The 23,053-nt window shown below is 48.7% G+C and overlaps 1 protein-coding gene across 1 annotated transcript; it reads right to left on the bottom strand.

Moving 5' to 3' along the window:
* Positions 1–2,354: 2,354 nt before the first annotated feature.
* LOC132571573 (zinc finger and SCAN domain-containing protein 21-like) lies at positions 2,355–12,108 on the bottom strand. Its single transcript, XM_060238373.1, has 2 exons — positions 11,587–12,108; positions 2,355–2,648 (listed from the first exon to the last, which is right to left on the bottom strand). Exons 1-2 carry the CDS (start codon positions 12,025–12,027, stop codon positions 2,355–2,357), a joined length of 735 nt encoding a protein of 244 aa, XP_060094356.1. The 5' UTR covers positions 12,028–12,108.
* Between the last annotated feature and the right edge of the window lie 10,945 nt (positions 12,109–23,053).

Genomic DNA, 23,053 nt, shown 5'->3' with positions numbered 1-23,053 from the left:
GCAAAAATATTTGTCAAAGTAAGAGATTTAATATCCGCTTCTTTCAACATTAGCTGCAGCAACATCTGTTTTACAATTGCACCAAAAATTACACCAAGATACAAACTTCTATTCTAGTAAACTCTGAATGCTAACAAATGACATAACATTTTCGTTATTGTATTAAAGGCACACTAAAAATTATATAAACATTCTGTCTAAACTGGTTTCCCTGAAGCCACATTACGAAACTTATAGTTTTGAAATTACAGTGATAATCAAATTAGAATACAAATAATCTGTTTTTAAAGAATGAAGATTTAAGATACAAAACTATCACTTCTACAGTTTTCTTTTTATTTTGTAACTCTTTTAGTTTCTCATTAATGGTTTCCTCTTCTGTTTTGGCTTCTTCTCTCAGTCTTTTTTTTTAGCATCTTCAAGACATTTAATTTGCCCCTCAAGTTTCTTCTTTCTTCTGAATTTCTTCTTGTTGTGTATAGTGTTTAGCCTCCAAGTGCTCTGTGTAGCATACATAAGCCTGCCTGCAACAGATTCCTATCAATTACAAGAGATATAAGTCCTCCACAGTTCAAGATAACATCGTAAACCGGATGACGAAAGACAACAGTTTCTTCATGCAAGACGCTTAATGTTCTCCAACCATCTAGCGGAGCAAAACTTCAGGGGAAATAGTGTGCTTCCAGTCATAGCAGTGTATGATTCCTTCCTAGCTGGGGAATCTTTGAACAGATAATACATGTTGCACAAGACTGAAATCAGGTCCCATTTCACTGCTTGCAATCCTGTTTTAAAAGACCCATGTACAACGTGAAAGCTACACGTTCCAAAGTCAATCAGTTCTTTGCCTTCTTCTTTACAGTCAAGGTTGGTTTTAATTTCTTCTTTGAGTTTTCTCAGAAAAAGGTGATTTACATTTGACCCATCCATGTTGTTGTTGTTCAGTCGCGCAGTCGAGTCTGAATCTTTGCGGACCCGTGGACCAAGTCACGCCAGGCCCTCTTGTCTTGTATCGTCCTCCGAAGTCTGCTCAAATTCATGTTAGTTACTTCAGTAACACTGTCCAGCCATCTCATCCTTTGCCATCCCCTTCTTCTTTTGCCTTCTGTCTTTCCCAGCATCAGAGTCTTCTCCAGGGAGTGCTCCCTTCTCATTTGGTGGCCAAAGTATTTGAGCTTCAGCTTCAGCATCTGACCTTCCAGGGAACAGTCAGAGTTGATTTCCCTTAGGACTGACTGATCTTCTTGTAGTCCAAGGAACTCTCACGATTCTTCTCCAGCACCACAGCTCAAAAGCATCTATTCTTCTGCACTCGGCCTTCCTTATGGTCCAGCTCTCACAGCCATACCTTACTACTGGGAATACCATCGCTTTGACTATCCGGACTTTTGTTGGCAGGGTGATGTCTCTGCCTTTTATTATACTGCCCAGTTTTGCCATAGCTGTCCTCCCAAGGAGCAAATGTCCTTTAATTCCATGGCTACAGTCACCATCTGCAGTGATCTTGGATCCCAGAAATGTGAAGTCTGTCACTACTTCCACGTCTTCCCCTTCTATTTGCCAAGGTGTGATGGGCCGGATGCCATGATCTTAGGTCCAGCCATAGATACTTGTAATAACAGTAATCACCCCAAAAACGAACCACTAAATCCATCTGTCCCTTTTGAACCAGCTTATTCAAAGCTTCATCAAAACAGATAACAAATGTTTGGCATTGTTTCAGCTGCTTCAGTAAAAGATAAGAGAAATATGGTGCCAAGCCAAAAGCATACATTGCTTTTGTTTTTCAAAGATGAAACAGTTGAGCTATCTGGCTATCTGAGAACATTCGCTTGAATAACTCGCTGATGTGTCGAGCATCGATATTTCTCAAGCTTTTGTTCTTTGAATCAAAAGCTGCTTTATTGTAAAAACTCCATAGCTTGGTCAAGAACGGAATCCTTGAAAGTAATGACGTACATATCATTGCAGTTACTTATAGGGAAACTTCAAAAGGATAGTATACAGATAACTTCAAAAGAATAACATACAGATGCCATTTGAGTCACGGGTTCAAAGACTACTAGCTAATATCTCTTTTATGGCTAAGGAATATCAGATAATAAAAATATCTCCCTTTCTCACACTTTCTCCAAGAGCCGATAAGACCTGTCTGTGTGAATCAGGGGGGAGAGGCACTCTACACCGTTACTGCAAGGTTACTCTAAACATCCTGGGTTCAGATGGATTTATTACGCCCCCTTTCATTGCAAAGGTCAGGAAAAGGAAGAGGCCAGGGGGGTGTTCTGTTTCATCTTTGTCATGCCTATCGTGTATGTAGAAATAGCATGCTTGACATGATGTTGTTATAAGAGTTAAATGACATCTTCATCACCAGTTGCAAAGCCCACAGGTACTTTGCTGTTCTGACAGTCCTTGATTACATAGGCAGCCATACTAGTTTGTGTGGTGGGTAATCCTTTGCCATTTTCATCGCTCTGATCATGTTTTACAGTTTTCGCAGGGTCTGTCTCATCACTCTCTTTCGTTTCACTATCCGAACTTGTACTTGGCTTTGAACCTAAACGTATTGTGATGGGCTGCTGACTTGATTTAATTTTCAGATTCTTCTGATCTAATGGTCCTTGTGCATAGATCCAGGTGGGCAGCTGTGTTGGTCTGAAGCAACAGAACAAAGCAGGAGTCCAGTAGCACCTTTAAGACCAACAGAGTTTTATTCCGAACTGAAGCTTTCGTGTGCATGCACACTCCTTTGGGCGAGGAATGAGGTACAGTGAGCATGCACAAGAAAGCTTACCTTCTGAATAAAACTTTGTTGGTCTTAAAGGTGCTACTGGAGAGCCGGTTTGGTCCTTGTGTATGAGACTCTAGTTCCCATATTACTTAGTTCAACCGTTTTGTAGCACACTTTACAATGACCTTTACATTTGTCTCCAGCAACTGGTGATAGCCGTGGAACAAAGTCAGGACGAAGTTTGAAATCCAGCCACTGCATATTAAAAACTGTCCTCTTAGAAGCCATCTTCAAAATGTGGTTTCAGAATAGGGTTGCCAAGTCCAATTCAAGAAATATCTGGGGACTTTGGGGTGGTGCCAGGAGACTTTTGGGGGTGGAGCCAGGAGACATTGGGGCGGAGCCAGGAGCAAGGGTGTGACAAGCATAATTGAACAAGGGAGTTCTTGCCATCACATTTAAAGGGACAGCACACCTTTTATACGATACTGTGAGCCGCCCTGAGTCCGCTTGCGGAGAGGGCAGGATATGTCAAATGTAATAAATAAATAAATTTTAAAATGCCTTCCTTCCATAGAAAATAATGGATAGGGGCACCCTATTTGGGGCTCATAGAATTGGACCCCCTGGTCCAATCCTTTTGAGACTTGGAAGGTATTTTGGGGAGAGGCACTAGATGCTATACTGAAAATTTGGCACCTCTACCTCAAAAAACAGCCCCCCCAGAGCCCCTGATACCCACAGATCAATTCCCCATCATTCCGTATGGGAATCTTTTGTGGAGGTGCATAATGGCTGTGGGGTGGGGCTTCCCCCGCTGGCCAGCTGGCTGGGGGAGGGGGGAAGCCTGTAAAATCAGGGGATCCCCCGCTGGGACCTGGGGATTGGGAAGCCTATTTCAGAAACATCCGTTCACAGAACCACCTCCCTGACACCAAGATGCTAGCAGATTTTTTTCTGGCAAGTAGAAACTTCCCAAAGTTGGGAAATTTCACTTTCACTCTCTGGTTACAGAAAGTGCAATGAGCAGATCAGCTGCAAGAAAGGAGGTGGAGTTTCTGCAATCTAGAGATGCAAACAACCCTCATTTACAACCTCTGTGCATGGGAGAAGTCAGGAAAGAGGGTGAGAGAGCCGGTACTCTGTAAACTCCAGCAGGAACAAGCAATCGCATTTCCAAAATTTACTTTGCATGGTGCAGAGTAGAAAGTGCTAATCGCCTGTGAAATCCAACAGTGGCAAAACTCATTTGCAACTCTGTGCTGGGTTTAGCAGGAGACAAAGCATCCACTCCATACACAAGAATGACCCAAAAACATGCTTATCTTTATATGGAAATTAAGTGCAGTACTAGCGGGTAGCAATGAAAACAGTTAGATGTTTAAAGTTTGCAAATTGCTAAACATTTAAACTAGCCTTGCTTTGCAAATGTTACAGGCAGACCTCGGAAATCATGCAGAGCTCAACAAACACACGAGGCTGCTTGCTGAGGGTGCCGCTGAGAAAAAGGTGGCGCTGGGAAAGGGCGTCATTCAGTTTTATTTGTATTCTGCTCCTCTATTCCAATTGCCATAAGAACAGATCAGGCTCTTGCAGCAGCAGGTCAAAAATCCACCGCTTGAATATATTTTAATCCCAGTTTCCCTGACTTGAGACCAATTTCCCTGACTTTCCCCAACTCTCCAGAAAATGGCAACCCTGTTCTTACACGGGGAAAGAAATGGGAAGGCTAAAACTTCTTCTGGAAGGACGGCAACATGGTCACGATCAAAGTTCAAAATCTGAGCCAATAATAAGGAAATGGAACCAATGGGTTGAAATTAAATCAAAAGAGTTTCCGGCTCAACATTAGGAAGACCTTCCTGACCATTAGAGCAGTTCCTCAGTGGGACAGGCTTCCTCCTCGGGAGGTGGTGGGCTCTCCTTCCTTGGAGGTTTCTCAACAGAGGCTAGATGGCCATCTGACAGCAATGAAGATCCTGTGAATTTAGGGGGAGGTGTCTGTGATTTTCCTGCATGGTGCAGGGGTCGGACTAGATGACCCTAGAGGTCCCTTCCAACTCTATGATTCTATGATCTGTAAGGTAAAGAATCCTATTTCCCCCAAGGGTTACAGTGATTACTAAGTGGCCTAGCATGACTCAAGGGGGTTCATTTTTTTTTAATATTTTATTTATATCTCACCCTCCCCGCCGAAGCAGGCTCAGGGCGGCTCGCAACATGAATTCAATATACAATAAAATCATATAATTCAATAAATACTACATTATATAAAACCATCATTTAAACCAACATTTCTATTAAAATGCAAACATTTGCGGTGCTATATTAAAGATCTTTGATAAATTTAATGGCGAGATACGTCTACAGCGAATCTATCTTGGTTCAATGTTAGGCGAAGGCCATCTTAAAAAGAGTAGTCTTGGGTCTCTCTGCAGCTGCCAGATCCCAGAGTGTGGCCATTGGTTAATCGCAGGCCTCAGATTCAGCAGGAGCTCACAGGAGCACAGCTCCTGAACCTTTCTGAGGGTTCCCCCTCCTCCTCCCCACCTTGTCCATTGAATAGTAGGTGCAGCTGCGTAACAGTCCCTGGATGAGTTCCACCACCTATTTTTCTACAAAGCGACCCCTGGTTAATCATGAGAACCAATATCCAGTCCTATAAAAGGACAGCCTCTGGAAATTTCCATCAAGCAGGACCCTTGATTGGGTGATCAGGACCACCTGACCATAGAAACTATAATATAGGTATAGACGAGAGGGAAGCCGGGCTAACTTTTCGCTCTTGTCATGCTAGTGCATTTCGATATTTTCTTGCTGCATTATGATGAATAGTTCTCTCTAGAGGAACTTTGGCTACAGTTGGAATTCTTATGCTGCAACCAAAGGTGCCATCTAAGTATTTCATATCTTAGGTAGAACTGTCAGCTTTTCTTGTTTTTATGTTGCTGAGATGCAGAAACTCTGCTGTTCAGTGATCTACTCTATTAAATCCTTGATAAATGTTTATATATTCTTAAAAGGAGCCCGCTTTACTTGTGTGCGCTCTTCCCAGGTACGCACTGAACTAGTTGCTACTCAGGATTAGTGACCCCGGGAGTCCCAGGCTTCCGTTCTTGACTCATTTCCAGATCACGGGCAGAGCAGACGTTCGTAATCCCACCCAGATGGAAAGGTGTGTGGTAAAAGTTGGCCACAGAGAAATAAAGATCTGGTGCCTTCTAGAGCCTTTCTGAGGGCCTATATTGGTATAGACGAGAGAGAAGTCAGGCTACCTTTATGCTCATGGCATGCTAGTACATCTTGATATTTTCTTACTGCATCATGATGAGTAGTTCTCTCTAGAGGATGTCAAGTCTGTAACTCTGGCTCAAGCAAAGAGCATGCTGGGTAGAACCAAAGTATAACCAAATGCTGCTAGCTCATCCTTTCCCCTTTCCCCCCTCCCATTAGAGATCTGTTCCTGCTTTGAAATGGTAATGTGTGAAAAGTCTTATCTGTGCCTTCTCAGCTCAGGCTTGGGGGAGAGGAGTATCAAGGCCAAACGGGCCTCTAATCAACATGAGAATGTATTTGTAACATCTATGTGTGAATGTCCTCTGCACAATTCCCCCCTCCGTAGGAATCCCTTTGAAGTATACCTTATATGCAATGTATCTACTGTATGTACTTTAGTCTTTTCAAGACCTGGCTTAGGCCACAAGTAGCAGTATCAATAAAATAGAGTCTTTGTATCCATACTGACTCATCATTGAATCTGCAGACTTGACAGAGGAGGGGTGTAAAATTCATTTGTTGAGGGCCAGATTTGATATAAATGAGACTTTGTTGGACCAGCCCACGTGTGTCATACAATGTAATGTCAGGTAGCAGACATATAAACTTTATAAAGGGCACAGAGAAACACAATTAAAAAAAAATTAAACTTAAAATAAAGCATGATTAAAACATCAGCACGTTTACAATATTTTGTTTCACAGTCTCTGATAAACGTTCTCTCTTGCTATGGATTATTGCATCAAACTGAGACAATGTCTATGCTGAACCAATCTTGAATATGCTGTTCAGTGTGCACATCTGTAAACTGCAAACCTACTTTTGAGTTACTGACATTACAGAGATCCCATGGTCAATGTTTTGAGCCTAAGACCCAAAGGAAAACATTGCATGGCTAGGTATTGTGAGCTTTTGTACATAAGATGTTTCATGTGTTGGTCAAGAACATGTGAAGGCACCATGGCACAGACTGAGGGCTATGTGTTTGTCTACAAAACTATAGTCTTCCCCAGAAAAAATATCTACAACTTCTATATGGCAATGCAAGAACAGGGAGACCGTCATGTTCAGTGGTCAGTATCAGCCTACTATCTGGAAAGTCTAGGTTCAAGATCCCCAATCAATCAAAGGAAAATGTAAGAGAAAAATCATGGGAAATATGCTGGGTAAACCTGGGCTGGACACACACTCAGCTTTTTGTTATTCCTCTTCTAAATAGTTCACATTGTTTTCCTGCTGAGAAAGACTGGAGGAGATGCTGGTGATTGAATTGTGGACCTTTGAATTCCAAGCAGATGCTCAACCAGCAAGCCACACCTTCTCCCCAAGCAGTGGGACTGACCTCAAAATGATGCATTGCTGTTCAATATTTGGATTCATTCCTCATCCCAACTGCAGCAATTTGCACCTTTGGCAGCCATGAAAGATCCTTACCCAGAAAGGCCACGTTCCCATAGTTCTCCAGCATGACTTCACTGCAGAGAGCTCGTTGTCCCGGATCCAGCAGGGCCCACTCAGCCTCCGTGAAAGAGACGGACACCTCCTCCAAGGAAAAGGGGCCCTGGAAGAAAAAGAAGATTCCCTCCTCTTCAGAGACCTCGCACTGGAAGGGAGTAGTCTGGGAAGGTACAGAAAATAAGGCTTGGGATGGATATATGCAACAACATCTGTCACGGACCCCTTGTAGAAACTGAAGGAGCAAAAGCCCTCCTTGGAAAGGCAGAGGGACCCAGGCTGTGCCCCCTCCCCTGCTCATCTCTCCTACCTGGATTGGAGGTGCAGGAGCTATTCCCACACCTTGGAAAAGACAACGGCTCAGCAGCATCTCTTCACTGCCTGTTCCTGAGAAAAGGAGGAAGGAAGGGTGTTTGCTTGTTTGTTCCCTGCTCCACACACTTCCTTCCTGGGGTTGGGAAACCTTACCCTGTGTACACTCAACACATTTTTAACACTTTTTAGTAAATTCTGGGAGAGCTAGAAGAGAAGCACCAGGGTCCTATGAGCCTCAGGAATGATAAATGCTACCAACGTATTTCAGATTTCTGAGAGACTTGTGTTTGCTCTGAAGTGGGAATGCCATAGCACGAACCATCAGCGTCACATTGGACCAGAGGTGACTTCTGGAAACTCAAGGGTGATATAAATGAGTTTTCAGAGTGCTTTTGGGCATCCTAACTTCACAACCAGGTTTTCAGCCAGATGCAACTTCAACAAGATATCACATCTGTCCCAAGTCCCACCTCAAGACCCTCCCCAAAGTTCCTGGCAGTGCTGGGCCATCGCCTGCCATCCCTCCTCCACCCCCTGCTGCCCGCAGCAGCCCCCAGGTGACCCTTCAAGCACAAGCACCAAAGGCAGATTTTCCTATGATTATTGGCCCCCAGGGACTGATTTTCAGAGCTTGGCTGCCCCAGAAGGTGGAGGATCCCTTTTTTCACCAGCAGCAGAAGAAGGAGATATTGGCTTTATATTCCGCCCTCCACTCCAAAGAGTCTCAGAGCGGCTCACAATCTCCTTTATCTTCCTCCCCCACAACAGACACCCTGTGAGGCTGAGAGGGCTCTTACAGCAGCTGCCCTTTCAAGGACAGAGGATCAGAGCGGCCTACAATCTCCTTTCCCTTCCTGTCCCACAACAGACACCCTGTGAGGTGGGTGGAGCTGAGAGGGCTCTCATAGCAGCTGCCCTTTCAAGGACAAAGGCTCAGAGTGGCCTACAATCTCCTTTCCCTTCCTCCCCCACAACAGACACCCTGTGAGGTGGGTGGGGCTGAGAGGGCTCTCACAGCAGCTGTCCTTTCAATGACAGAGGCACAGAGTGGCCTACAATCTCCTTTCCCTTCCTCCCCAACAACAGAAACCCTGTGAGGTGGGTGGGGCTGAGAGGGCTCTCACAGCAGCTGCCCTTTCAAGGACCGAGAGAGCGGCCTACAATCTCCTTTGCCTTCCTCCCCCACAACAGACACCCTGTGAGGTGGGTGGGGCTGAGAGGGCTCTCACAGCAGCTGCCCTTTAAAGGACAGAGGCTCAGAGCGGCCTACAATCTCCTTTCCCTTCCTCCCCCCACCAACAGACACCCTGTGAGGTGGGCGGAGCTAGGGAGGGCTCTCACAGCAGCTGCCCTTTCAAGGACAGAGTCTCAGAGCGGCCTACAATCTCCTTTCCCTTCCTCCCCCACAACAGACACCCTGTGAGGTAGGTGGGGCTGGAGAGGGCTCTCCCAGAAGCTGCCCTTTCAAGGACAGAGGCTCAGAGCAGCCTACAATCTCCTTTCCCTTCCTCCCCCACAACAGACACCCTGTGAGGTGGGTGGGGCTGAGAGGGCTCTCACAGCAGCTGCCCTTTCAAGGACAGAGTCTCAGAGTGGCTCACAATCTCCTTTCCCTTCCTCCCCCACAACAGACACCCTGTGAGGGCTGAGAGGGCTCTCACAGCAGCTGCCCTTTCAAGGACAGAGTCTCAGGGCGGCCGACAATCTGCTTTCCCTTCCTCCCCCACAACAGACCCCCTGTGAGGTGGGTGGGGCTGGAGAGGGCTCGCACAGCAGCTGCCCTTTCAAGGACAGAGTCTCAGAGTGGCTCACAATCTCCTTTCCCTTCCTCCCCCACAACAGACACCCTGTGAGGGCTGAGAGGGCTCTCACAGCAGCTGCCCTTTCAAGGACAGAGTCTCAGAGCGGCCGACAATCTCCTTTCCCTTCCTCCCCCACAACAGACACCCTGTGAGGTGGGTGGGGCTGAGAGGGCTCTCACAGCAGCTGCCCTTTCAAGGACAGAGGCTCAGAGCGGCCTACAATCTCCTTTCCCTTCCTCCCCCACAACAGACACCCTGTGAGGTGGGTGGGGCTGAGAGGGCTCTCACAGCAGCTGCCCTTTCAAGGACAGAGGCTCAGAGTGGCTCACAATCTCCTTTACCTTCCTCCCCCACAACAGACACCCCGTGAGGTGGGTGGGGCTGAGAGGGCTCTCACAGCAGCTGCCCTTTCAAGGACAACCTCTGCCAGAGCTATGGCTGACCCAAGGCCATTCCAGCAGGTGCAAGTGGAGGAGTGGGGAATCAAACCTGGTTCTCCCAGATAAGAGTCTGCAGACTTAAACACTACACCAAACTGGATCTCCAGCAGGGCCAGTGCGTGGGAGTAGGCAAAGAAGGCAGTCGCCTAGGGTGCTAGCTGGCCTAGGGGGCACCGCTGGGCACCCCCTCCGCTCCCCGATACATGACTCTGGCTCCTGACCACTGTTGCCTCATCCTCTCCCACCACCAAGCTGCCCTCAACAAAGCGAAGCCACCCCATATGTGACTTGCCCTCCCGCCTCGCCCTGTCCTGCTGCCACCCTCCTTCCTGGCATGGCCGGCAAGCCCTTCTTCTCACAATTTTTTACAGTTTTAAAAAGTTTTATTAGTTTCAGAAAACTGGGGGTAGGGAATAGAGAGAATAGAAAACAATAAATACATATTAACCTTATTCTGCATAAAAAATACTTTCAAAGAATACAAGTCTACATCTGCAATTCTTTCTTAAAATACATAAATTGTCACATATTATTATCTCCAAACTATTCATCAGGGGTGGCCGACGGTAGCTCTCCAGATGTTTTTTTGCCTACAGCTCCCATCAGCCCCAGCCAGCATGGCCAATGGCTGGGGCTGATGGGAGTTGTAGGCAAAAAACATCTGGAAAGCTACCGTCGACCACCCCTGCTATACATCATCTTTAACATTTTATGTTATGAATCTTTTTGTTACGATATCTATTAGTTTTGACAATTCCAATCAAGGTGATCTTGTAATACAAAACACAGGGGGAAAGGAAATATAAGTTCACACCATATTCTCACAATTTTTTAATAACTTATCACGGGTTTTTTTTAAACATTAAAATTAAAAACCAGTAAATTAAAACTGTTAAAAGTTTTAAGTTTGGTGCTCTTCATTTTCTCAATTATTTGGGGGGCACTAGTGGCCTAGGGCCCCAAAAATGCCAGCACTGGCCCCGTTCTCCAGGCAGACTGAATAGCTCTGTCTGCCTTCCCCCCTCCCCAGGCGATCTGAGACCATTTATAGATATGAATTATTTAGTAAATGGGAGAAACTGACCTCCTGGAGTTTGTCTAATCTTTTAGAGACATCGCAGTTTGAGGACACTGAGTGTCACCAATTAACTCTGAGTTGTCTGTAGAAATATGTATTTTTTCCCCCTGACCTGAACTCTCTACCCATCACATTCACAGACTCCCCAGGCACAACGAGTCCTTACCACAGGAGAGGGCATCTTGGGCATGCTCCACCGCCTGCACCCTCTGCCCTTGCTCCAAGGAAGCCTCAGAGATTGCAGCTTCCATCTCCAAAGGTGGTCCCCGCATCTGAAACAGTGGGAAGGGAGACGGGTAAGAGATAGAATGGAAAAGAGACCAAGGGATGGATCCTGCCCACTTCCAGACTCTGCACCCTTCTCCCAGCAGAGCTGGTGAGGTACCTGCAAGGATCAGAAATTCTCCAGTAGAAGAGGCTCAGGGCAATTATCTGGCAGGGAAATTTTAGGATAAGGCTAAAGATTGTTACTTGCATTGGACATACCTGAAGAGAACCCCTCACCTGCTCTGCCTGCCTCTTCTCCTCTGCCTGACTCAGGAGGAAGCCTTCGGCCAGGGCCACCGCCTGGGAACTGGTCTCCGGCCCACATCCTCTGACCCAACCCTGCATTTCCTGGGGCAGGAGAGTCAGGAACTGCTCCAGGATCACCAGGTCTAGGATCTGCTTCTTGGTGTGCCTCTCCGGCTTCAGCCACTGGCTGCAAAGTCCATGGAGCCGGCTGCAAACCTCTCGGGGTCCAATGGCCTCATGGTAGCGGAACTGCCGGAAGCGTTGGCAAAACACATCTGCGGTCATGTTGTCCTTAGCCAGGACCTCTGACAAAGCTCTTTTCCAAAATTCAGCACCACTTTCAGGTTGGATGGGATGGGGGCTCTTTCTTGCTCTCTTGCCAGTTCCAGGTCCTTCTGGGTTCTGCTCTTCCATCTCCTTCCCCTTCTCTTGGGCCACCTCTGTCTGTGAAAAGTTGCCTTCATTCACTTGGCTCTGAAGAGAGGCTTCTCCCTGAGGGGGCGAAGAGAGACAGACAGCAGCAAGTCAGAGGGGAAATAAAAGGGAATGGAAATACTTGTCTTACAGCTGGCTCTGCCAAGTGAGCTGTGGAGGGGTGGGGCAGGGGCGACGCAGTTGGAACAGCCCTCTTCTCTCCCTTTGAGTCCACTTTGCAGAACACTGTTGCAGGTGGGTGCTCGAACATATGTCCCCGGGCCCTCTGGTGTGTTTATTCCAAGGGACGTTTCACTCACGCCATGACCCTCGGGGCTTTTCTTTTTCCTTTCAGAAAAAGAGGAGTTGGAACTGTCAAGAGGGAAATGAAGGAGAAACACATGAACTTTTAACATTTTTTGAGGATTCTGTTTCCATGAAGTTCCGGAACTCCATTCCGCCACATTCCCCCTGGGGAAAAGGCCCTGATCCTCACAGTGATGGATGCTGGCATGCCATTTTTTCCTCCTGGCTTTGTGTATGACATCAGGGGGTGTGGCCACATCAGCATGCTCTGCCCCCTCTGCCTGTCCAGAGGAACCACCACATGCTATGATTGGTGGGTGTTAGTGTAGTTTCCATGAGCACTGCTGGTGTTGCTAGGCTCTCTGCGCCATGGAAACAGAGTGGGGGGTGGGGCTTGGACCCCAGCTGGCATCCTCAACCCCATGGTGGGAAGACATAGGGGTCTTCAGCTGATCCCATGGAAGTCTGGACCTCCCTTTCCCTACGCCCCATGAGCCCAACAACCAGGAAGCTGATGCCCTTTGAACACACACACCACAACTAATAAAACTTTTTAAAACTGTAAAAAATTGTGAGAAGAAGTGCTTGCCAGCCATGCCAGGAAGGAGAGTGGCAGCAGGACAGGGCGAGGCGGGAGGGCAAGTCACATATGGGGTGGCTTCGCTTTGTTGAGGGCAGCTTGGTGGTGGGAGAGGATGAGGCAACAGTGGTCAGGAGCCAGAGTCATGTATCGGGGAGCGGAGGGGGTGCCCAGCGGTGCCCCCTAGGCCAGCTAGCACCCTAGGCGACTGCCTTCTTTGCCTACTCCCACGCACTGGCCCTGCTGGAGATCCATATATTAGAAGCAGGAAACCAGCCAGGGAGGCAGTGGGGCCCTTGGATGACCATGGGGTAAAAGGATTACTGAAGGAGGATGGGGAAATGGATGAGAAGCTGAATGCATTTTTTGCCTCCGTCTTCACCGTGGAAGATGAGAAGTGTTTGCCCGCCCCAGAACCACTAATATTGGAAGGGGTGTTGAAAGACCTGAGTCAGATTGAGGTGACAAAAGAGGAGGTCCTACAACTAATAGACAAATTAAAAACTAATAAGTCACCGGGTCCGGATGGCATACATCCGAGAGTTCTGAAAGAACTCAAAGTTGAACTTGTGGATCTTCTAACAAAAATCTGTAATCTTTCATTGAAATCTGCCTCCGTTCCTGAGGACTGGAAGGTAGCAAATGTCACCCCCATCTTTAAAAAGGGTTCCAGAGGAGATCCGGGAAATTACAGGCCAGTCAGTCTGACTTCAATACCGGGAAAGTTGGTAGAAACCATTATCAAGGACAGAATGAGTAGGCACATTGATGAACACGGATTATTGAGGAAGACTCAGCATGCGTTCTGCAAGGGAAGATCTTGCCTCACTAACCTGTTACATTTCTTTGAGGGGGTGAACAAACATGTGGACAAAGGAGACCCGATAGATGTTGTTTACCTTGACTTCCAGAAAGCTTTTGATAAAGTTCCTCATCAAAGGCTCCTTAGAAAGTTTGAGAGTCATGGAGTAAAAGGACAGGTCCTCTTGTGGATCAAAAACTGGCTGAGTAATAGGAAGCAGAGAGTGAGTATAAATGGGCAGTCTTCGCAGTGGAGGACGGTAAGCAGTGGGGTGCCGCAGGGCTCGGTACTGGGTCCCATCCTCTTTAACTTGTTCATAAATGATTTAGAGTTGGGAGTGAGCAGTGAAGTGGCCAAATTTGCGGATGACACTAAATTGTTCAGGGTGGTGAGAACCAGAGAGGATTGTGAGGAACTCCAAAGGGATCTGTTGAGGCTGGGTGAGTGGGCGTCAACGTGGCAGATGCGGTTCAATGTGGCCAAGTGCAAAGTAATGCACATTGGGGCCAAGAATCCCAGCTACAAATACAAGTTGATGGGGTGTGAACTGGCAGAGACAGACCAAGAGAGAGATCTTGGGGTCATGGTAGATAATTCACTGAAAATGTCAAGACAGTGTGCGTTTGCAATAAAAAAGGCCAACGCCATGCTGGGAATTATTAGGAAGGGAATTGAAAACAAATCAGCCAGTATCATAATGCCTCTGTATAAATCGATGGTGCGGTCTCATTTGGAGTACTGTGTGCAGTTCTGGTCGCCGCACCTCAAAAAGGATATTATAGCATTGGAGAAAGTTCAGAAAAGGGCAACTAAAATGATTAAAGGGCTGGAACACCTTCCCTATGAAGAAAGGTTGAAACGCTTAGGGCTCTTTAGCTTGGAGAAACGTCGACTGAGGGGTGACATGATAGAAGTTTACAAGATAATGCATGGGATGGAGAAAGTAGAGAAAGAAGTACTTTTCTCCCTTTCTCACAATACAAGAACTCGTGGGCATTCGATGAAATTGCTGAGCAGACAGGTTAAAACGGATAAAAGGAAGTACTTCTTCACCCAAAGGGTGATTAACATGTGGAATTCACTGCCACAGGAGGTGGTGGCGTCCACAAGCATAGCCACCTTCAAGAAGGGGTTAGATAAAAATATGGAGCAGAGGTCCATCAGTGGCTATTAGCCACAGTGTGTGTTTGTGTGTATATATATATATATATATATATTTGGCCGCTGTGTGACACAGAATGTTGGACTGGATGGGCCATTGGCCTGATCTAACATGGCTTCTCTTATGTTCTTATGTTCTTATAGGGGGTTAGGAAATATGTACGAAGAAGAAAAAAGAGTTGCTTTTTATACCTCTCTTTTCTCTACTTCAAGAAGTCTCAAAGTGGCTTACAATCCTCTTCCCCTCCCCATAACAGGCGCCTTGAAAGAGTTTGGAAAGAACTGGGGAATGAGAAAGTTTTGGGAGAACAGGGACTGGCCAGCAGCTTCGTGTGGAGGAGGGGTGGGGAATCAAACCCAGTTCTCCAGATCTGAGCCCACCACCAGGATGGCATGTAAAGCTGAAGGGGAACCGCTCTCACGGTCAGGAAGGTCTTCCTAATGTTGAGTCAGAAACTCTTCTGATTTAATTTGTATCAACTGAAGTTCTGTATCATAGAATCAAAGAGTTGGAAGGTACCTCCAGAGTCATCTAGTCCAACCCCCTGCACAATGCAGGAAACTCACAAACACCTCTCCCTACATTCACAGGATCTTCATCGCTATCAGATGGCCATCTAGCCTCTGTTGAAAAACCTCCAAGGAAGGAGAGCCCACCACCTCCCAAGGAAGCCTGTTCCACTGAGGAACCGCTCTCACCGTCAGCAAGGTCTTCCTAATGTTGAGCCAGAAACTCTCCTGATCTAATTTGTATCAATTGAAGTTTTGTATCAATTTTATACTAATTGTTAAAATTTTATTATGCAGCTTGAGAAAGCTAAATGTGAAACAAGGGCACCAGTACGACCTAGTTGCTATATGGACTGCTGGCTGCACATATCAAGACATATTGGACAGTTTGACATCATCTTTTACTTCGCCGGGATCTCCTTGATGATACTTGGCATTAATTTGCTGAAAGAAAATAGGACTGGTTTCCAGTGAACACGTCACTTGCTTTGCATTAAGAACTGATGGAGCTGCTGTATTAATGGTCTATACAATCTGCATTTTTGATTGCATTTTTGTTTGGAGGCTGGTTTTCACGGAAGCTTCCTGCTTTTGATTCCCCTCCCCCCCCCCCGACATTCCCATCCACCCCCCCACCCCCCCGGGTCTCCAGCCCAGGCCCTGCAAGAAGCGCCCCCCCAACGGTGCCCAAATGCTGCAAGGAAGCGCCAGCAAAGGGGTGGGGGGGCAAACCCAACCCCCCCCCCCAGAAATCTAGGCCGGGTTTCCCTGGGTCCTCCCAGCCAAGGAGGTAGAATGCAAGCTCTCCCCTCTCTTCCACTCGTGGGAACCCCCCCTGCCTTTCCCAGCCCCACCCCCAGGTCTCCAGCTCAGACCCTACAAAAAGCGCACCCCCAGCGGTGCCCAAATGCTGCAAGGAAGCGCCAGCAAAGGGGGAGGGGCAAACCCAAATCCTCCCCCCCCCCCAGAAACCTAGGCTGGGCTTCCCTGGGTCCTCCCAGCAAGGAGGTGGAATGCAAGCTCTCCCCTCTCTTCCACTCGTGGGAACCCCCCCTGCCTTTCCCAGCCCCACCCCCAGGTCTCCAGCTCAGACCCTGCAAAAAGCGCACCCCCAGCGGTGCCCAAAAGCTGCAAGGAAGCGCCAGCAAAGGGGGGGGGCAAACCCAAATCCCGCCCCCCCCAAAGAAAACTAGGCTGGGCTTCCCTGGGCCCTCCCAGCCAAGGAGGTGGAATGCAAGCTCTCCTTTCTCCTCCACTCGTGGGAACCCCCCTGCCTTTCCCAGCCCCCCCCCCCAGGTCTCCAGCCCAGGCCCTGCAAGAAGCGCCCCCCCAACGGTGCCCAAATGCGGCAAGGAAGCGCCAGCAAAGGGGGGGGGGGCAACCCCCCCCCAAGAAATCTAGGCTGGGTTTCCCTGGGTCCTCCCAGCCAAGGAGGTGGAATGCAAGCTCTCCCCTCTCTTCCACTCGTGGGAACCCCCCCTGCCTTTCCCAGCCCCACCCCCAGGTCCCCAGCTCAGACCCTACAAAAAGCGCACCCCCAGCGGTGCCCAAATGCTGCAAGGAAGCGCCAGCAAAGGGGGAGGGGCAAACCCAAATCCTCCCCCCCCCCCAAGAAACCTAGGCTGGGCTTCCCTGGGTCCTCCCAGCAAGGAGGTGGAATGCAAGCTCTCCCCTCTCTTCCACTCGTGGGAACCCCCCCTGCCTTTCCCAGCCCCACCCCCAGGTCTCCAGCTCAGACCCTGCAAAAAGCGCACCCCCGGCGGTGCCCAAAAGCTGCAAGGAAGCGCCAGCAAAGGGGGGGGGCAAACCCAAATCCCGCCCCCCCCAAAGAAAACTAGGCTGGGCTTCCCTGGGCCCTCCCAGCCAAGGAGATGGAATGCAAGCTCTCCTTTCTCCTCCACTCGTGGGAACCCCCCTGCCTTTCCCAGCCCCCCCCCCCCCAGGTCTCCAGCTCAGACCCTGCAAAAAGCGCACCCCCGGCGGTGCCCAAAAGCTGCAAGGAAGCGCCAGCAAAGGGGGGGGGGGCAAACCCAAATCCCGCCCCCCCCCAAAGAAAACTAGGCTGGGCTTCCCTGGGCCCTCCCAGCCAAGGAGGTGGAATGCAAGGTCTCCTTTCTCCTCCCCTCGTGGGAACCCCCCTGCCTTTCCCAGCCCCCACCCCCCCAGGTCTCCAGCTCAGACCCTGCAAAAAGCGCACCCCAGCGGTGCCCAAAAGCTGCAAGGAAGCTGAAGCAAAAGTGGGAGGGGAGGGGCGAACCCGAATCCCCCCCCCCCAAAAAAATCTAGGCTGGGCTTCTTTGGGCCCCCCCAACCAAGAAAGCTGATTCCCCCTCCCCCCAAAAGCTCCCCCATACTTGCAAGCGTCAAGGAACAAAGGCCAGCCAGAGATTCGGGTGCGGGGGGAGGGAAGACGCGTGTACGGGAGAGCATGCTAGTCACTGTACTCCCCCATACACGATGGAGGCGAGACTTCCGTAGAAAGGGGGGTGGGATGTTCATTCCTTGGAGGAGGGCGAAATTGGAGCCTGCGGCGTCCTGGAGAGGAAAGGGGGAGGGGGTTTCTGGGATCTTGTGGCTGTTCTGTGCTGTAGCCTAAAAGGGGCGGGGGGCTTATTTTGCCTGCCTTTCTATGGGCGCCTTTGTTGCTTTCTTTCCCCCGAGCAGGCTCATGCTACTCAGATCAAAGGTTTACTCCATTTGTTAATTTTGACTGTCCTGTCATTGTACCGTTTTGCATTCTAAACCCCTGCCTACCGGATAATTTGACTTCACTGCCATTGGTTTCTTAAATCTGTACCATGTTGCATTCTGGGCCGCTGCCTCCCAGCTCTGTGTGGTTCTGCGCAGCTATGTACGCCTTTGCCTACTGTGCTGGATTCCTTGTCTGATAAAGTGTGCTTAAGAGCACACGAAAGCTGACGTTCTAAATAAAAATTGGTTGGTCTTAAAGTTGCCGCTTGACTCCTGCTTTGTTTCCCCTCCCTTGTGGGAGGTTTTCCCACCTTTTCTCTCCTGGCCTTTTGCAAGCTGGCAGGCAGAGCTGGCTCAGGTGAGAAACAATGTTCCCTCTAAGCTGCAGAGTCTTGTGAGCAAAAACCCTACTTTTTTGAGCTACTGGCATTACAGTTGTGAGCTGCTATGTCAATTAGTGTGCTCTGGGGTCATCCTTCCTAGAACCATACAGTTGGAAGGGACCTCTAGGATCATCTAGTCCAACCCCCTGCACAATGCAGGAAACTCATTTTTTCTAAATGTTCCAGGACCGACTGTTTGAAGATTTGTTCTAAAACTTTTCCAGGTATAGACATCAAGCTGACGGGTCGTTAGTTACCTGGATCGTCCTTTTTTCCCCTTCTTGAAGATGGGGACAACATTCGCCTGCCTCCAATCTTCCGGCACCTCTCCTGTTCTCCAAGAATTCACAAAAATAATAGCCAGAGGCATAGAAATGACATCCTGAGCTAAGACCAAATGTGTGAGCTGGAAGGAAGCTAAAAATTTGTGAGCTAGCTCACACTAACTCAGCTTAGAGGGAACAAAGCAGTAGGCAAGTGCACCTTCCTAAATAATTCAATTTTTGGATAATTCCAGGCAGTCTTCCCTCTAAGCTGCAGAGTCTTGTGAGCAAAAATTCTACTTTGTGAGCTACTGACATTAAAGTTGTGAGCTGCTGGCTTTAGAGTTGTGAGTTACTGCATAAATCAGTGTGCTCTGGGGTCATCCTTCCTGAGTGAATACAAAAATGTGTGAGCTGGTGGCTAAAAATCTGTGAGCTAGCTCACACTAACTCAGCTTAGAGGGAATATTAAGTATAAGCTTTCGTGTGCATGCACACAAAAGCGTATACCCAGAATAAACTTTCCCCTAAAAGTAGTGTTTGACCATATTATAAGAAGAAAAAGTACAAACACCACTTTTTTTGAGGGGGGGGTGGTTTAACCCATGGTGCATACAGGGGCATAGAATCATAGAGTTGGAAGGGACCTCCAGGGTCATCTAGTCCAACCCCCTGCACAATGCAGGAAACTCAAAACATTTCCCCCTAAATTCACAGGATCTTCATTGCTGTCAGATGGCCATCTAGCCTCTGTTTCAAAACCTCCAAGGAAGGAGAGCCCACCACCTCCCGATGAAGCCTGTTCCACTGAGGAATTGCTCTAACTGTCAAGAAATTCTTCCTGATGTTGAGTCGGAAACTCTTGTCATAAGAACATAAGAGAAGCCATGTTAGCTCAGGCCAATGGCCCATCCAGTCCAACACTCTGTGTCACACAGTGGCAAAAAAAAAACGTGTATATACACACACACACACACACACACTGTGGCTAATAGCCACTGATGGTCTTGGGTCAGCCACAGCTCTCTTATCTGGGAGAACCAGGTTTTATGCCCCACTTCTCCACTTGCACCTGCTGGAATGGCCTTGGGTCAGCCATAGCTGTCTTATCTGGGAGAACCGGGTTTGATACCACACTCCTCCACTTGCACCTGCTGGAATGGCCTTGGGTTAGCCATAGCTCTCTTATCCAGGAGAACCGGGTTTGATTCCCCACTCCTCCACTTGCAGCTGCTGGAATGGCCTTGGGTCAGCCATAGCTCTCTTATCTGGGAGAACCGGGTTTGATACCCCACTTCTCCACTTGCACCTGCTGGAATGGCCTTGGGTCAGCCATAGCTGTCTTATCTGGGAGAACCGGGTTTGATTCCCCACTCCTCCACTTGCACCTGCTGGAATGGCCTTGGGTCAACCATAGCTCCCTTATCCAGGAGAACTGGGTTTGATTCCGCACTCCTTCACTTGCAGCTGCTGGAATGGCCTTGGGTCAGCCATAGCTCTCTTATCCAGGAGAACCGGGTTTGATTCCCCACTCCTCCACTTGCAGCTGCTGGAATGGCCTTGGGTCAGCCATAGCTCTCTTATCTGGGAGAACCGGGTTTGATTCCCCACTCCTCCACTTGCACCTGTTGGAATGGCCTTGGGTCAGCCAGAGCTCTCTTATCTGGGAGAACTGGGTTTGATTCTCCACTCCTCCACTTGCACCTGCTGGAATGGCCATGGGTCAGCCATAGCTCTTGCAGAGGTTGTCCTTGATAGGGCAGCTATTTGTGGGGGGGGGGGGGAGAAGATGAGGCAATAGAGAGCCAATTTGGTGTAGTAATTAAGTGCGTGGACTCTTACCTGGGAGAACCAGGTTTGATTCCCCACTCCTCCACTTGCACCTGCTGGAAGGGCCTTGGGACAGCCAGAGCTCTCTTATCTGGGAGAAACGGGTTTGATTCCCCACTCCTCCACTTGCACCTGCTGGAATGGCCTTGGGTCAGCCATAGCTCTCTCATCCAGGAGAACCGGGTTTGATTCCCCACTCCTCCACTTGCAGCTGCTGGAATGGCCTTGGGTCAGCCATAGCTCTCTTATCTGCGAGAACCGGGCATGATTCACCACTCCTCCATTTGCACCTGCTGGAAGGGCCTTGGGACAGCCAGAGCTCTCTTATCTGGGAGAATTGGGTTTGATTCCCCACTCCTCCACTTGCAGCTGCTGGAATGGCCTTGGGTCATCCAGAGCTCCCCTATCTGGGAGAACCGCGTTTGATTCCCCACTCCTCCACTTGCACCTGCTGGAATGGCCTTGGGTCAGCCATAGCTCTCTTATCTGGGAGAACCGGGTTTGATTCCCCACTCCTCTGCTTTCATCTTGCTGGAATGGCCTGGGCTCTGCCGTAGCTCTCGCAGGGGTTGTCCTTGAAAGGGCAGCTGCTGGGAGAGCTCTCTCAGCCCCACCCACCTCACAGGATGTCTGTTGTGGGGGGAGAGGATATGGGAGATTGTAAGCTGTTCTGATACTCCGATGCAGAGAGAAGGGCAGAGTATAAACCTGCAGCCTTTGTTGTCCTCTTCAAAAGCCTGCCTTGGAGCTGGCACCCTCGCCTTCTCCTTCAGCCAACCCCCAGGAGCCAGACACTTATATACTAAAATTAAAAAGAGAAGACAGATACTGAGACACACTTCTATAAAAACAGAGTCAATATTAAAGATTCTACAACTCTTCAAACAAATAATACATACTAAGAACTTGTGATTGTAGGAGAATCACCACAAACATTCACCCGTGGCTTAGGAAAGGAAAGGTCCCCTGTGCAAGCACCAGTCGTTTCCGACTCTGGGGCGACGTTGCTTTCACAACATTTTCACGGCAGTCTTTTTACGGGGTGGTTTGCCGTTGCCTTCCCCAGACATCTACGCTTCCCCCCCCAGCAAGCTGGGGATTCATTTTACTGACCTCGGAAGGATGGAAGGTTGAGTCAACCTCGAGCCGGCTACCTGAACCCAGCTTCCACTGGAATCAAACTCAGTTCGTGAGCAGAGTTTTGGACTGCTGCTTTACCACTCTGCGCCACGGGTCCCGTAGTTTAAGCCTACACTAATTACACAGGGAATTATTCTCCTGGTGGAAACAGCATTCAAAGTACTATTGTGTAATATTGTGAGCTACGCTGGATGCGCCTAGTTTTCTGGACGCTACTGGGTAACTCTTCTGTTTGGGAACTCAGACTGCAAGGCTCATCTCTCCACTCTGATGCTGGGGGGAAATAGCAAGAGGCTGGTGGCAGAAACCGTTTTAAGCTGGAGTGAGAATTATTCTCTTTCTAAAAGGCAAGCACCAGCCATTTCCCACTCTGGGGGGACGTTGCATGACGTTTTCACGGCAGACTTTTTACGGGGTGGTTTGCCATTGCCTTCCCCAGTCATCTGCATCCCACCCACACCCCCCAGCAAGCTGGGTACTCATTTGACCGACTTCGGAAGGATGGAAGAAGGATGGAAGGCTGAGTCAACCTGGAACTGGCAACCTGAACCCAGCTTCCGCCAGGATCTAACTCAGGTTGTGAGCAGAGAGCTTGGACTGCAGTACTGCAGCTTTGCCACTCTGTGCCACGGGGCTGCTATTTTCTCTCTAGTACTTTGTATGAGATTTCTGCCCCTTTCAAACACATCTCTTCAAAAATGCCTCCCTCGCAGATCCTTACAACTATCTCGCAAGGAGAGTTCGCCTGAAAATGTGACTGGCTAAAAGGCATCCCAGGAAATTCCAGGCCCACTATGGATTTGAACCCAGACCCATCAAGCCATAACACAAAACTCTGGCTCTTGGACTTAGGAGACCCACATCATGAATGAGGGCAAAACCGGGTTGGGTTCACTCATTTCTTTATTTATTTAGTAGATTTATAGTCCGCCCTTTCCCATAATGGGCTCAGGGCGGATTACAAGCGCAGTAAAACAATTAAAAATCGAACAATTACAATAATAAAACAAGCAATCAAGATAAAGCAGCGTGGATGGTACAGTGCTTTTTACAAGTTAAGACACAGATGTCAGCCCATCCGGATGGTAGGTCAGTGCAAGGAAGGACTATTAGATGGTATAACCAATGAAATGAGGGCATCCGCTTGCCTCAGCCAAAAGTCCGGCAGGATAGCTCCGTTTTACAGGCCTTATGGAATGGTAGTGAGTCCTGAAGGGCCCAAATCTCCGTGGGGAGCTGATTCCACTGCCAAAATGGCCCTGGCCCTGTTTGAGGCAAGCCAGATGTCGTTTGGGCTAAGGATGGTCAAAAGATGTTGATTGGCCGATCGTAGTAGTCACCAGGGCTCTTATGGGGAGAG

Source organism: Heteronotia binoei, chromosome 5 (assembly GCF_032191835.1).
Source record: "Heteronotia binoei isolate CCM8104 ecotype False Entrance Well chromosome 5, APGP_CSIRO_Hbin_v1, whole genome shotgun sequence".
Classification (NCBI taxonomy): Eukaryota; Metazoa; Chordata; class Lepidosauria; order Squamata; family Gekkonidae; genus Heteronotia; species Heteronotia binoei.
The sequence above is the reverse complement of the archived record's forward strand: the minus strand, read 5'-3'. Positions and strand labels throughout refer to the sequence as shown.

Bases quoted from the DNA above. Each gene is read 5' to 3' on its own strand.
- LOC132571573 (XM_060238373.1), bottom strand. From the start codon at position 12,027: ATGGAAGAGCAGAACCCAGAAGGACCTGGAACTGGCAAGAGAGCAAGA. The intron at 2,649-11,586 runs GTATGTCCAATG...AGACCAACACAG, and splicing joins AGGTGAGGGGTTCTCTTCAG to CTGCCCACCTGGATCTATGC.